Consider the following 17,503-nt stretch of genomic DNA (forward strand, 5'->3'; position numbering starts at 1 on the left):
TTTCCATCATCGTATTCAGTATGTAATCATCTTTGGTGTCGAAAACATCGTACTGACACTTCAGGTAATAGTACATGTAACCTCTCAAATATGTACAAACATTAAATGGCTCTGGATTTTGGTGTATACAAATACTCTTGGGCTGTCCACAAGTACCAACTTTTAAATATTGGTTCATGAGTGTAATGAACAAAGTAAAACCAACATTTCTGCCGAAAGTAAAGCGATACATATTGTATCTACTTCAATTTTTAAGTGAAGCAGATGGTCCATAATAGGCACTACTCAAAACAAGTTTTGCACCTCCCAGATTTCTGTGCAGGCATGTGGCCAACAGTTCTGCCAACAGAGAATGACACCAAAACACACACTTCTGTACAAAGCTAACCAAAACAAAGCCATACATCTGTATATTGAACTTATCGTGCTTGCAAGGTAACGGGAGTGAGTGCAAAACTTTTATTGAGTTACATTATTAACTAATTCACTGCTTACTAACAGTTCTTTCAAAAATAAAAGAAAACCTGTAGGTGTTACACTTGTCTAAACATGTAAATAAATTTAATAGTATGTTACATCAAGTATAAATATTTTAACAGAGGTTATCTGAAATATACTGAACTTAATGTATACAAATGTGTGTTTACATTAATTTTGTTTGATCATGAAAATGAAAAAGTCTCTGAATACAATAGTAAATTAATTAATTTAGAAATGTTATTATACTTGAAGCAGCCAACTGTTTTTGTTTAGCAGTATTTCAGGAAATGGCAGTTACTTTAACTGCAGACAGTACTATAGCCAGTTTATGTGCAACAAACTCCCAACATTCTTTTGAAAACAATACGTCTAAAGTACAGATCTGAGAACAGAATTGATTGTCCACAACTGCAAGTTGATTTGCTTAGAATAATTAAACTATTTTAAATAAATATTGAACAGAAGTTGGAAGTAAAAAAAAAGTAAGATGTTCAGGGGGGAGGGGGGGGGGGGGGGGAGATGAATGGGAACGCAAACATATACATGCATACACATGAAAGGAGGATTGAAAGAGACTCGTACCTAATCAAACAACATTAGAATTGGTTAATCTCACTGCAAGTATGAACAAAGCATTTACGATTACTGATGTACACAGAAGATAAAGAAAATAATTGACATAAGATTTGGGTCTGTGTATATTACTGATCATCACATCTTCCAAAAAAACAGGAATATTCTATTTCCCTGGCTTAGGTGTACTTTTTTAATTAGCAATGGGAGTAATCCAAATTCCACTACAATTGGAGAATAAATGGAACCAATCACATCACAGTAGATAATATTATCATATCCCCATTATGCTTGGCCAATAATAAATAGTACTGAGCTGATGTGATGTACTAATTTTTGCTTAAACCACACCCTATAATAATGCATCATAAAGTAGATCCCTTTGCAACGTGGTTCGGTCATTATCACCAGAATATACATTTTTAACAGTGATTATAGTACTTGAGTAGAGCACTACCAACTACAAAATAACAAAGTACAACCTTGAAAATATACAGCCCTCAAATGGATAGTACATGTCCTCTTTATGGTGGAACAAAATAGTTTTTGGGTGATGGTAACCACGCACTTTTGGGAGATTTTCAAAGCATGAACACCATTTTCATGGGAAAGTATATTTTTGTGAATTTTAATATGCACTATTAAATGTCATTAAACCATAATGGAATAACTATCGAAGTAAAATAATGGTAATTAATGGATAAAAAAAAAACTATCCTATGACCACATTTATGAATAATTTCACCAGATAAGGGAACTAGATAAAAGCTGTTTCCCAAAATATCTGAAAATTATATACATGACATTTTGTCTGCCACTGTAATAATCTTTTGTGCACACACACACTTCGAATGACAAAAAAATTATGTTTTAATTAAACCACCTCGTTCAGTTTGCAATATGACTATGAGCATCTCCATTACTAAAAGTCACTTATAGAATTGTACATTTAACTTGAGTGATTCACAGTAAAAATGGAAGAAATGGCAATAAATATTGATTTTAACATGAATTTGCACGCTAACAACAATTAGATAGTATACCATTAATTTATATGCCTCAGTAACAAAAAAAATAAAGCTGCAGTCACAGTGATTCAGAATGACTCTGATAACACTACTTGTTCCACCAACTGCCTAGAAGGCAGCCTTGAGCGACATCGTGGTACAAACCTCTTCCCCTTGCTAGTAGAGATGACCCGACAGTCGGTAGTCCGACTAGCTAACCGTACCAAAGTCTACCCGAGTTACAGATAACCAAGTGAGGCACACACACAATGTTGGTCATTGTACAATTATTTATTTTACGTGAAGTGGGGCCTTATTTGCTTTTACTTATTTCTGAAACATCTATCTACACGACACAAATATATGACTAAAATATTTTTTAACGTAACCGTAAGAAGCCAAGGAAAATACGTAAGTGTACTTATTGTTTAAATGTGTGTTCACTCAGCAACGAAAACTTATTGTCTTTGTAACAAGACGTTAAATATTCATGTCTGTAGTAAACATTTACGTACTTAGAAGACATGTCGTAGTAAATAACTTTATGATTTGATAATAGAACTTATTTTTTCGCAACAAGCCACTGAAAATAAACAACGGCTCAATGCTAAAACTGTCAATACTTGCTAATGCTTTGTTTGTCATGCAGACAAGACAATGAATGTTGTCACTTTCAGTTTAGCAGACATGTGAATAATAAAATCAAGTATATTTTTAACAATAAAATAGCTTATTTTCTTGCAAGAAAAACTCCGAAAAATAAATTTTACACTGACTGATTGCTTAAAGTTCGGTACGAATAGAGTTTATGCTTAACTTTTCTGACAAAAAAATGATGTATATTTCCTTCTAAACTATTGATTTGTACGGAAATTGTTCTGTATTAAAAAAAAATTTGCAATAACAAATCGTACAACATTTTCATAAAAAAAAGAAGGAACATAATTAACATTACAACAGTGTAACAGTGTGTTCAAATGCTTTATTAGGTATATGATTCGCCTATGAACTAACTTTGCGTATTGTCCATAACATCACTACCCTTCATTGGCACGGATACACCGGGAGTCTACTGTATGCATAGTTTAATACACAATTCTCACAGTTCAATACTGTTACACAGAGAGCAAGTGTCATGTACTTTGTAACAGAGACTACACTGCTAAGCATTAACAGTTTGCTGCAGCATTACGACTAATGTTTTCTCTTAAAAATCTGCAACATGCTGTAATACATGCTCAGTTATTACTAGCATCACAACCTGTACAATTCATTCTACTGGCTAGGAAAATAACATTACACACAAATACAAACATTACAAAATAAAAATAAATAACCTTGTATTATTAAAACTACACTATATTACACTAACAGATACTTTGTACGGGAAAATAAAATATATGTAATCCTATTATTTTCAACATTAAAAATAACTTACAAGAGAACCGTGTTATAACTTCTCCTGTTTAATCAGCTACCATCATACACATCCCAAAACTTTTGCTTTAACAGAATTTTACTGTGTTAAACATAACAGTGTTCACTAAAGGTGAAAAGAGTTACTCATTTTGAAAAAGTTACAACATGGTTTCCCTGTAACGCATTACAACACCAGTGACTGTCTCTACACACACACCAGCAATGCCAATCAACATAGATGCCATGTATTTCTGGCATAGACCTTAGAGACACTAATAAAATTTTCATTACAAATGTAACACACATAAGGTAACAGAACGTAATTTGAAGTGCAAGTGAAGAATATAATACAATACAAGTTACAAGCCACCTAATCTGATGGCAAAAAAATTCAAAGAACTCAAAGCTGTGGAATACTGAAATGTAAATATAAAATATAACAATTCATTAACTAGTAGTGAATGTGTTTCATCAAAGGTAAATTGATGACTGTTTCTAGTGAGTATGCAAAACTAGACAAATGTGCTTTTTTTGTATGCAGTATTCTATTCACAACACGTGACCATACATTGTATGTGTGCAAATAGCTGTGTTACAATACTGATCCCCAAAAACAAAAACTGGGAATATAAAGTTGTTAAGAACACAGTTACATAAGTATGTACAGTTGTTATGAGACTAAGAGGCATGTGACAAACATTCTCAGAAACCTTGCGACAAACCACTTCTGTCAACACTGCAACTAATCAATGCACACGGGTAATGCAATGACTAATGATTCATGACACTAGGAATTAATTTTTTTAGAAAACTGTAAAGTCACCAACTGTCGTCAGACGCCACGTTGCAGCTAGTGTTATCATTCAAATAATTTTCTGCTGAGAAAGTTCTTATTAACAACGTAACACTGTCTCTAATGAGAAATAATTGACGTAAGTGCACATTTCTCATGTGAGTAGCCCTTCTAAAAATGTCACAAAATGGATTTTTCAATGCAGATTTAAGGAAATTACATACATATTAATATATATTTTTTTAAGATAATAAACTTTAGGGATACTTGCTAACTATTCATCTCTTTAGGAGTTCAATGAAAACCACATACACATGTACAGCCTCCACCTAATTGTTTACTTCTTAGACTGTCACACAGGATTTTACTTTACATTTTGAATTTTTAAAACCACATGAATAAAACTGAGTTTAATGTAATAATCTAGGCTTACAACTCTCTTCCAAAGCATCCAATAGATACCACCTATTAATAAGAATAAAACACATGTTCATTATTGAATTTGTTAAGTGATCTCACAAGCAGTAAGAAAAGTCTTTGGGAATCGGAACCTGCTCTTCTGAGCCAGGAAAACATCTGACAAGAAGCTGCTGGAGGGGATTATCGCTCTTCACAGACGATAGCAGCATCGTGTGACACGTCCCAGCCACGCTACACGATGCTCTTCAGCTCGTGACAGACTTCACAAGCTCAACACTTGCTTAGTACCACTTCCACATTGAATCACAAGTGTGACATCCTATTGCAATGCTTTGGAATTATTTATTTTTGGAATCCAAATTTTAACAAATATCCCTATGCATAAATAAGCATACCTTGAATGAATCGATCAGCACCTTTACAGCCTTGTCAAACAAGCCGAAAAAGACAATTTGAAGATGGTCATGATCAGGTTGAAAATTTCCAGCAAATAAAAATATTTTTCAATATTTACAAAAGTAAATATTAGGCCATACTTTAGGCAGAAATAGTGCTTGTGCCATGTTTAACAAATACAAAGTATTTTCACTGTAATATATGTTTGGCAAAAAAAATGTTTAAAAAAACCTTCAAAAACAATTTCACAGGTTAAACTTACTAAGCCATATTCTTGTTTCACATACAAAGAAAACTGCAATATGAATTGCTATTAGCACACCTTCCTTACAACTATTTAGACCTCATTATAAAAATACTAACTACTTCAGTGGTTCAAAGTGATTGAAAACATGCCACACGGTAGTGTTCCATAAGTAAACACATATGTAAGTGATACACATGCGTAAGGCACCAGAAATCACCAACAATACAATGAATGATAAATTAAAACATATGCCCGTCAAGGCAGTTTTAGTCGGAAGCCCGGGGTAAACACAAAAAAATTCCGGGAACTCTTCACTGCTGTAGCTTTGTAGTTTGTACCATTATAATATAATTATATGTTCTCTTAACAGTAACAACTTTGCATACGATAAAAAATTTCTGTCATCAAAGGACATCATATTCAAGTACACAATTCCAAAAAGATTAACGTTTTATAGTAATTTTACACGTAAATACACACTGTCTAAAAATATAGAATACCATTGCAAAACAATGATCCTTTGATAATAGTAAATTTAAATTATCTTTTATTTATTTTATATAAAACCTTGGGTTCAGTTACATTACAAATTTACCATGTCAAAAAGTAAAAATTTGTGTTTCTAGCTAATAGTAAATAGCAAGCTATTTCAGGCACTCCCCACTCCAAATGCCAAGCTTAGTCCAGTGAAAACATCCATGACACAAAATCAAAAGATCAATGTTCGCTGAAACATTTTCATAGATGTGTTTTTTACTCAATCTTGAAATACCAAAATAACCACACTAGACAAAATAGTGAAGTTGATAAAAAAGTGAATTATTGCAAAAAGCAATGCAATATCCACATATTAGCTTTATCTTCATTACACTTTAGCGCTACAATGAGTGCCATAACCAGACTATTTCAAAAATGAAGGTTTAACTACGTCTTGGATTCTGGGTTGATGCCAAATGTTGCGCTACAGGCATTTTTTTTTATTTATTAGCTAGACAAACCGCAGGATGTAGCTATCCTTGCTGAAGTCACCACGTGAATAGTCAGCAATTTTCAGCAGGATTCTGTGCATTGATACCAAACGATGGCGTGAAAACACTTGAAAAGATATTTTTGACCTGTAGAAATTACGGCAAAAAATTGCCAAACACAAGATGGCGGGTAAGGTACCCCCTTTCAACATGGCCGCCGTCTCAACCCACAAGCCAAGTAGCGGCGGGAAGCCTTCTTTTCACAGACGAGAGAGCGAAACACCCGATTGTGCATCTTCGGTTTTTTTTTGTTCATTGTAAATAAATATGGCGGTGTTGATAAAAGGAAAGACCATGAACGCAACTGTATTTATTTGTACGGCGCCATATTTTTCGTTTGCCGTGTGTCCGTGAATGTTTATTTTGGACAACTCATGATAACTAATGGTCAATTAGGTTAGGTTAGCTGCATTATAAATACTTTAAAACATTGTGGATGGTTGATTTGGTTAGGATAGCTACATATTAAAAAGTTATTTGCTAAGCAACCATAAAATGATTTTACAGTATTTTTAATGTAACTATTCTTACCTAATATAACCAACCATCCACAATGTTTTAAAGTATTTATAATGTAATGACCTATCCTAACCGACCGCAAAATTTAATGCCACACCGGTTTCTACAATGAGATAGAACGGCGTAAGACGTATGAGTAAGCTACATCCCAAATAAATACACCTGTTGTGGTACGGAAAAAAAAAAAGCGAGCATGAACTTCGGGGAACCTTGGGTGTGGCTCTCTCGTCTGTGAAATGAAGGCTTCCGAGCAGCGGCAAACACACCACCGTGGTGTACTCTACCCTACCATATAGTTCTGAAGTAGTGTACCCGATAAATTAATCCATACATAATATGAGTTTTACAAATATGTTTAAATAATTACAGCATTGTAAATCATTATACATTATACTTAAGGCAGTGGTATCTTTAATCTTTATTAAATCTGAATTTATCAAAATCTTAAAAATTAATAAAAAATTAATATTTTGTAGTTGCAATGAAAAGATTTTCAACCACTGACTGTAACTGGCAAAGCACAATAAAACAAGCGCATTCCTCTGTACCGAGCCTGGCCCAACTGCTGGTTCAGAACTTGCAAACATGCAGGCCCCGGAATGGGCATATGTAGTCGGGAGTTGTGGGCGAGGGGAGGCCAGAGCAGGCTACAAGAACACATCTGGCATAGGTCTGTTTGAGAGAGGCTGGAGTTGCAGGGGCCATGTGGGCCAGGAGCCATCCTCGGGGACATTTCAAAGGAAAATCAATTGCTTGAAAATGTATTTTTTATGTTATCTGAGGACTGAAGACATTCGCGTGCATTTCAAAACCTGAAACTCTTAGATAAAAATTGCCACTTATGAAATAATAGTGTTAAGCTGGTTGATAAGCACATTATTATAGAACAATATCAATCTCTGGTGGTAGGGAGGGGGAGGGGGGGGGGCATGCTTCTGGTCCTTCCTGACTACGCCCTTGTCGCACGGACAAAATGGAAAATAATAAAATACAAGTGACAAAACATCTGTAAAGTAAAAACATAGTATTGGATTGTAGTATAGGATTGATGCCCAGATGTATCAGTCAATAAAATTGTGGTAAAAAATATCTTGTTGGCGGGAAGAGAGACTTATTGACGAACATGGCCCGGTCACAAAAAACAGCCGGCATTCCTGGCAAAGTACATAAACATTTTTGTTTTCATTAAAACTTTTCAGACTTAAAACTATGAGAGGACCCATTCATATCTTTGTTGTAAAGAAGTCTTTAATGAGGTGGGTAAACTTGTTTTTTTGTTTATCTTTTCCATGTTTATTTTTATAAAAGATGAAAACAACTTATACTACTGACAAACATTATTGCTGCACAGAGATTTCTGTTACAAACGAGGCAACGATCAAAATTGATCGCATCAGTTGTAACAAAGCTGCATTTAACTGCACTACTTGAGGGTACCTCTCCCAAAATGTTTGTCCTTCCGCATTGAAATTCAACATAATGGTGTTCGAAAGAGCTGCATTGCGTAGTTTGTCCATTAAAATACCAGGAATATAATTATTCTCACTTAACGTCCCAAGATTTGTTTTTCAAAACTAAGCACAAAATATTTTGTCGCACCCATAAACTGAAGGGAAAAAATGTAACCTATTTATAAATGTTTAGTTTATTAAATAGATTATCACCTTCAGTCTACTTCTAAATGCCTTAATCAGTGAAGCCACTCAAACTTATCAACGATTTAAAAATAGATATTTCATGTACGAACAAAGTAACGTTAGTCTCAAATCTCAATAAGTTTTTACACTATTTTTTACCCACATAAAACAGTCTTTGAACAGAGAACATATGGAAACATTAGATGAAATTACATAGTTCATAAAAATTTCTTAAAATGTTATAAAACCTCTCACAATGGTGTAACATGGCACAGATAACTTTTTTTTCCATGCTCAATATACATAACACTTGGCATTATCCAAGCCATAATTCCACAGTGAGTACATATCTCTCAATGGTAATATGTAGTATGTTTGTACACAGTACATCATGCTCATAAAATGACAACTGTACAGTTGAAATTCAAAATCCAACAACAGTATATTATATCAAAAGCAAGCACACAAAACAATATTGTTAAGGCACAATTTGGTTATGAAGACTTCATCAGTGCAAATTTAAACTGTTAACAATATTTAAATCTCTCAGAAAAAAGGCACATCATAATCTCTCCTACTATAACAAAAAACATTTCTCTTTTGCTTCACATCTATCAAAAATATAAATATGTATTCAACATTAAATGCAAACTCTTTTCTACAAGCACTACAGTACTTTCCTGAAGTTGACGGTGAATGCTTAAAATCTGAAAGCTAAGAAATTTGTTAAATTACCTAATACTTTTAAAACACACACAATAAAAATATTTAACTTGCTTCTGCGCTGTAAAAATAATAAACCTGCTCTATAAAGCATCTGCTGCAAAAATAAAGAAAAATATTCTCATCAACATCTTTGTCTAACTGCATTTAATAATTTTAGTATGTTTAATGTAAGAAATTTGTTGGGGGAAAAATTTTAACTACTGAACGAAAAAAATAATACACCATTCAAAGCTTTCAAAAACACATACCTAAAGGTATGAAAAAAAAAAAATTAAAGACCTTTTGAGCGTTATCAGTGGAAAGAACACTTGTTGCAAAGCCAAAACCTTAGTTTTGTGTGTGTGTGTGTCAAAAAAACTGAGGAGAAAATATTTTTTTAAATCCCTCATTTGTGGTACAAGAAAATAAACAGTATGATTACGTGCTCATAGAAGTAGTTACTAATTAAATCATTAGTAGTCACAGTCATTCATCAATCGCAAGAATAAGCATTCACAAACCTAATACTCGCCTCTCCTCAGACAATGCATGGTAATAACTCCTCTCACAAGTTAAAGAGACTCACAAATGTCATTTTTAGATGCACACAAACGAGTCAGTTAAGGGTTTGTTTAGCAGTATTTGTTCACAAATAAAATGCATTTATCCACTGTCCAAAAACAAAAACAAAAAAAAAAAAAACATAACTAGATAGACATCAACGAGTCAATTATTAAGGTGGAACACTAGAGATTAATAACTGAAACATAATATGTAAGGACAAATTGGCAATGCAAATTTGAACAAACTAAAAAGTTACTGTCACACTCGCAAAACGTAAATTTGTAATATAAATAATGTGTAAACAGAAAATATGTTACTTCACGACATAGGGCAATGACAGTTAAAATATATATCTTAAAAATAATAAACTGACTATTACAGATTTTTTACAGAGGTTAAGGAACTGGTTTGCATAATAAAATCAGTGGATGGTTAAAATCTGCAGTCTGAGAAATCTCGGTTGGAGAAGGATAACTGCTCATCATTTTGACATTAGGAATTATGTCACATAAAACAGTTACAAAAACTACCAAACATACTTCACATGTAATTTTCACTATGCAGAAGCAAAACCTAAAAATAATGCTTAACAGCCTAAAACACAACCACAACTAGAATAAACACTCTTAAACTATGTCATAAATTGTTCAATGTTGCAAATATCAACTTCAGGCAAGTACGAATGTTAAGCACGTTAAGTTTAACTTTGGTCCAGGCACGTAACTCCCTGAAAATAGAACTATTTATTGCAGTTGTACAAAATGTTATGAATATTCTTCCAACAAAATCAAACTTTAGTTTAAATTACATACAAATTTTTTTTTTCAATAGACAGGGAAATGCGCGCTGCACCGATACACTATTATCAACACTTTAGCAACTTCCACAGCACACTGTGCCGGCTTACTTCGCAAACCTCTCGCACGTTTATTTTACAAAAAAGGTAACGCTGAGTTATGGAGCCTACCGTGCATAGGAACTTTGAAATGTGCATTTGCCAGTTTTCACAGCTAGCAAGCCAGCCTTGAGGCAACGTCTCGAGAGGTAGCAGAGCTCCCCCGCCTCCTCGCTCCGTCGTCGACACGGCCAGTCGTCTCCGCGCGGGCCGTACCTCCTCGGACGCAACTTCGAAAACTATCCCAGCACTTTGCGTGTCACACTACTTAACTCATTAAAATGTAACCAAAAAAATTACTCAATACAATTAAATTCAAATAATGATTTGAATTCACAGTTGTTTTTTCGGTACGTTTGTAAAAAATCTTTTTTTCGATAATCTGATGTAAGGTGATCGAGATCTGTGCAAACTTGTTACCATCTTATACTAATACATTTAAATGTTCTACAAATACAAATGTCACGTCTGGCAAATATTTTTCTAGTAGGATGCTTGCGGCCTCTAAGCTGGAACTACGTCATGGATTCACAATTTTATTTACATTTCTAAAATCCCAGCTAAATGCTCTACGCCTGCGTGTCTCAGTTGTCGAAGTCACGCCACAGGAGAAAGAAACGCAATACGGTGGAATATTCCGATCGGCGGGGCAGCGGAGGCCTCGAGGCGAGAGGCGTGGTGCAAGCAAGCCGGCCGGGGGAGGGGGCTCTAGTCCTGCAGCGGGAACTGGTCAGCGATGTGGTGAAGCAGGCTCTGCATGGCGGAGGACGGGGTGACGGCGAACAGCTGCCGCCACATGTACTCGTTGAGCAGCGACGCCCCGCTGCGGGTGGGCATCTCCTGGATCTCCTCACACACCTCCACCGCCGAGTGCCAGATGGTCTCTGTCGACAGGCAGGCCCGCGGTCACGCCTCGACGCGCCTTCGCGCACGAGCGACGACACAACACGGCAAGAGGGCCACCCGATCACACGCGAGGCAGAATTCCAGGTCCCGACGAACCAGGATTCCCCCCACGGCCCCCCCTCGGTCGCTGTTTGAAGTAACAACGACCTTAGATAAATGCATGAGGGTGGCGTAATGAATCACAATTTAATCTCTTAAAGTACTAAAATTTACGTGATCAAGCAAATTAAATAGTGTGTGACTCAACATGTATGATACGCTAATCTCGTCAGGTTAAATAGTTATTTGAATCAGTTGGCAATGATTAGGATCAAAATAATTTGATTTTATCAAGAAGTTAACAACAAATTACAAAGTCATTAGAATTTAGAATTAAAATACGTGAATTTAATTTATTTGAACATCAGGACAGTGGTGCAATATCGCTTTTAAGAAACAGACAGTACCTTTAGCGCTGCAATATCGAACAGAATATTCAACGCTCCTGAAGAAAAATCTATGTATCGTACAGCTTCCAGCGGCGATAAGTACTCATCACAAACCACGATCCTATTCTGGTTCCTAGGGGTTTCAGCTGGTGACTCGAAAAATGGGATACGAGATTGGATTCGGCTATAGATGGCTCTCGGGATGGTCAAACAAAGTCGTTTCCTTCCTTCGGTTGACGTATTTGACTCATTCTTAAGGTAAATATGTAGTTGGGCGATATTTGTTAAAAAAAAAATTTTAAATTCCGAAAATACTTTTATTCTATGCTTTTTAACTTCCTCTATTCATAAAACCCGGCGGGGATAAGAAATTACAAATACTTTAGGAGATATCGCCGTTCTTATTTTGCAATACAAGACCTGTGCAATCATTCGATCGTCACATTTTTTTATTTTGCCGTGTGTTCGTGAATGCCTAATTAATTAAAATGGTCAATTAGGTCAGGTCAGTTACATTATAAATACTTTCAAACTAAGTGGACATTAAAAATAAAAAGAATTAATTTTAATGGAGATGTTTTGAATATGTTTACCTCATTCAAACAAATTACAAAAAAAATTGAATGAGATTTTGCCGGGCGTTAGCTAGTACGTAGTAAAAGCAGTGTTCCATCTTCAAGGGTGTCCGGCAGGGCTGAAAGAAAACATTTACGAAATATGTCGATGCAGAGGCAACCAATGCGAATGCAGTCTGAACAAGGTCGGACAACGATCCAAAGACTACAAGCTGTAGCATTGCACAATGAGGATTTATTATATACATATAATTTTTTTTTGGGTCATATGAATATTGATTAAGAATAACTTTGATATGAAGGATAATATTTAATATGTAGAAAGGATAATGGTTCAGAGCTGTTAAGAATTGTTATTAATTACTTTGGTTAAATTTCATGGAAAGCCTTAAAATACTTATTTCCTTGAGATACTTAATTATTAATTTGAGGGTTAATTCCAGTCCATAATAATTAATTTTATTATTTGATAATTAATTTCAGTAATTGTTTTGTTTAAAGCAGTGTAGAATAATTTTACAGGACATCATTTTTAAACTAAAATTTCTAATACGGTATGAATTTCAACTTTGATTACTAAAATTTGAACATTGCATTTAAATTTGTTGGGTAATTTTAAATTCTATTGGATATTGCTAGTGTAATATCTTGAGAATATTCTGGAAGGTACAGAAGGAAGAGCGGACAGGCGCGACACCCTGGCGCCATAAAGTTATTTTTCACCTTGTAAATGCGTGTTTGAGATTTACACGTTATGTGGATGCACAGCTGTAGCGACCGTCTGGAAGGGTCTCTGGAGGCTACCACTCGCCAGCCAATCAGGGCGAGCCCTGGCATGGAATGATGCGCCCTTCCGAATTTCCTTATATGGTCATGTTTTGGAATTCTGTGCGCTGATTGGTCAGTTGGCCCACGGGGTTGCCTCCCTTGTGTTCACCTTTACAAGGGAAGGTAATCTCGTCGACCAAGTCACTTGTTGCTCAATCGTTGCCGAACACGGTCGCGTCGTCGCCAAGTCACAAAACATCATGGAAAGTTACTAAGAGATAATTTAACGCCTAGGGGCTGGGGCCAGGCCGTTTTTTTTAACCTAAGTTCATTTTTTTTTCCGACTAATTAACTAGAAATTTAGGCCCTAAGCGTTGGCATCGGCCCGACTTCGTGTGATTACGGTCCGTGATCGATGGTACCTTGAGTTATGTAATTAACCAAGGGACATTACTAAGTTTTTTTTTTCTTTGGCGAGCGACAAGACTCCTCGACCATCAACGGCAAGATGTATGGTGCTGTGGTATGTATTTGGACCAAATCCTATCAAAATTCAAAGACATAGTTAAAATTTGTAGAAATTGTAAAGAAAAGACAAAAAACTGTGCAAGTAACGAAGTTTTCTAACTAAATTCATTAGTAAAATTGTGTACTGAGGCCATGTAACGATGAGAAAAAACATTTTTTTTTGAAAAGAAATAAACAAAGATAATTTAATAAACTCTTTTATTTCCAAATAACGTAGTACGCAACCATCGTAATAAAAAATATAAAGAACATTGTTTGTCTTTGTCTTTTGTTACGTTTCTCTGTATGCGTAGCCGGGCCACACATACAACGTAACAAAAATTTCCGCTACTACTACAGTGTTTAACTTTCTGGTGTAATGAAGCTTGTGAAAGAAATTATGAATGTTTACAATCCAGATCCAGGTGTCCACTCAACTAAAATCCTGATGATTCATTATCACCATCTAAAAAAAAAAATTCCCCAACTTGAAGAAAAACAGAAGAATCCTAATTACGTACTGATTTTTTTTAGTCCATCCATAGATGCTGTCACAACTACAAATAAATTCATTAAAAAAAAGGTTTTAATTAACACTTTCTATCATTTGACTAAAGTGTCAATATTCAATTAAATTAACCATTTTGCTAATAAAATTAAATTCTCCATGTTTTTAAATTTGTAACATAAACTTTGTTAGGGTACTGCTTGTCGAGCGACTCACTGCCTGACACAGCTAGAGGAGTGCCGCACTCACCCAGGTTCTCCTGGATGCGACGGGTGCCCGGCAGGTCCAGCCCCATGAGGGTCTCCACGCTGATGGTGCTGGGGTAGTCGGGGATGCCCTGCAGCATCTCGTGGGGGCAGGCGCGGGAGCGCTCGCTCACCACCAGCGTGGAGCCCGGCCGCACGTGGCTGCGCACGTGGCCCAGCACCTCGTCCACCGTGCCGGGCTGCGCGCCCACCTGCCCACAGCACGCAGTTCTGAGCTGCCTCCTCCTACCCCCCCCCCCCCCCCCCCACTCGGCACCACTGCGCAGACCCCTGCTGTCCGCCGCGCTGGGCAACAAGTTTAACTTGACGCTAACAGGCATTTTTTTATACAACACAACCAGTAATTTTTTGACGTGACAACGTCCAACAAAGCGATGAACGCTGGCTGCACGCACGAAAAAGTGTTCCGTTACGCACATTGTTCCGTTACGCTCATTGTACGCTTGCGCCGCATCTATCTCTCTTCCACTCGATTGGCCTATGCGTCCGAGGAGAAGAAAGACAGCGGCAGCACACAACTTGCATCTACACGTGAACTGTTTCGTCGACTGTTTATAAAGTGAAGTAAAAGTTAATGTGGTTTTCATTGCTTATTACAACAACAATTTCGGCAATAAAGGTTAATTATTCTTGCATTTGAAAAATCTGGTTACTAGTATAACTTCAAGTATTTATTCTTTTATGATTAAAATAAAAAAGATTCAATTTTATTCATAAAAGTATGCAATCATTTCATCAATGTTTTGTTATGACATCACATTAAACTATCGTCCGTAAACCAACTTTACAGACAACCAATTTTTTTTTTTTAGTGATATCTGATGCTCCCCACTAAAATTATACCATTAATTAAATCATTGACTCTAGGGAAAACAATTATTTCAAAATTCTTGATTAAGCCAGATATGCTCTGACCATGACATTACAATCACAAGATTACAATAAGAAGAAGTTTAAAGTAATACATTTACATGGGTAAACTTAAGGGGTATACATGTAAATATGCAGTTAAAACCATTGTTTCACAATAAGTTTTAGGTATGAAAAATGTGGCACACCGAAATAAAAAAATTGAAATCTACCAACACGCATTGTACTATTATCTCTACTCTACGACAATAATACAAGGAGTTGCTCACTGCGGGCGGGTCAGCGCCCTATGCTTGGAGGCAACAAGGCGTTAAATACACTTGAAGGCTCATTTCACTGCCAAATAAAACAATACTTGATATTAAACTGTTTACAGCTAAATCAGCATAAAATCTTACTCAAATGAATACAAGTGTGAAAACATCACATTGTAAGCACTAGCATTCCTGTCTCCAGGAAACCTTCTATCTAGCAAACAACATACTTTCTGACATTAAGGGGGTGCCTCCCATTTCAGGTAAAGATTTTATATTTAAAGTAATTACAGATAAACTTGTGGACTTTTTCCAATTGTTTAACTTTCACGAAATGAAAAATATATACAGCGCATACTTTTTGCCAAAATGTACATTTTTAACAATTTTTGGGTTGTACAAACAAGGAGAATTATATTTATTGCAGAACTGAAACTTTTTAGGTTTAACTGCAATGCCACTGGCTATTTCAGAGAAATGGTTTTCAATCTCTTTCAGAAAAAATTAATTAATTTCACCTGGCATTTCAAAATTCTCAAATTTGTTACGATTTTGACAGCCGAGAAACACGAAAATGAGTTTTCGTGATGGAAATTCAAACCATTTCTTCAAGTAGCCAGTGGCATTGGAGTTAAACCTAAAAAAGTTTCAGTTCTTCAATAAATTAAAATTCTCCTTATTTGTACAAACAAAAAAAAAACGTTAAAAATGTAACTTTGGCAGCTAATCATGCAAAAAGTATGCACTGTATTTATTTTTAAATTTTGTGAAAGTTAAACAATTGAAAAAGTCTAAAAGTTGAACAGCAGGGAAAGGAAAAATTCGCGGATTCATTTCACGATATGCTAGAATCCAAACAACTGTACATTTATATTGCTTCTGTGATTGGCTTACAGTTTATCTGAAGGACCTTTGGCCAATGGGAAACCTTCAACCAAAAAAGTATCGAATCACAAGCGTCCCAGTTGACAAGTGTCACGAATCAAAAGCCAATGAGTAGAGAACTGCGAAATTCGCGGGTTCAATGACCTCCAGGATAGACTCTACTACACTCTACGCACTCGGGCAAATGCCACCTGTTCATTGGCTGCTGACTTGTGAGCTGTCTCGACCGAGTGTCTGTGATTCGACACTTCTTTGAGAGAGGGTCTCTAATTGGCCTTCATTAATCCAGATTGACAGTGAACCAGTGGTAGAAGCAGCGCTAAGGTGTAATTGTTCGGCACGGATGAGCGCACCTGCTGGCCGGCGTGCTCCAGCAGCGCGGCCCAGATGCGCGCCGGCACGTGGCCTGTGTCGGCGATGCACAGCACCCTCTTGTCACGGCCCGTGCCGCGCCGCTCCGACATGTAGCCGTCGGGGAACACGTCCACCACCACCACCGCGCCGTCGCCCCCCAGCAGCCAGTCCTGCGGGCGGGACAGCACGTACGCCTGCGCGACGTCCGTGCAGCGCTCGTACACGCGCCGCACCACGTGCTGCTTCAGGTCTGCGACACCGCGCACAGGGGCACGCCTTAGCGCTCCGCTCCCCGGGGTGCGGGGCACGGAAACACTGGTGCTTCTGATCCGTCACCTTCCCGCCCACCACCGACCAGATACATTGATACCAGGGGCGCAACAACAGGGAAGGGAAGGGGGGGCGCGAGGGTATTTTGCACCCCTCCCCTCTTCTGAAACCTTGTAAGCCGTGTAATCAATTTTTACCAGATAGTAAAACTACTTAAATGGCACCATTT

At 36.7% G+C, this 17,503-nt stretch overlaps 1 protein-coding gene across 1 annotated transcript in view; it reads right to left on the reverse strand.

Annotated features, from left to right (window-relative positions):
* LOC134530114 (uncharacterized) overlaps positions 1-17,503 on the reverse strand; it is a 24,605-nt gene continuing 7,102 nt past the window's right edge. The window contains exons 3-5 of the mRNA XM_063364719.1: positions 17,004-17,254; positions 14,625-14,832; positions 1-11,567 (exon numbers count right to left, since the gene is read on the reverse strand). Coding sequence (XP_063220789.1) covers positions 11,392-11,567; positions 14,625-14,832; positions 17,004-17,254 — 635 coding nt within the window. The 3' untranslated portion in view covers positions 1-11,391. The remainder of the gene's footprint in view (positions 11,568-14,624; positions 14,833-17,003; positions 17,255-17,503) is intronic.

This window comes from Bacillus rossius, chromosome 3 (genome assembly GCF_032445375.1).
Source record: "Bacillus rossius redtenbacheri isolate Brsri chromosome 3, Brsri_v3, whole genome shotgun sequence".
In the NCBI taxonomy this organism is placed as follows: Eukaryota; Metazoa; Arthropoda; class Insecta; order Phasmatodea; family Bacillidae; genus Bacillus; species Bacillus rossius.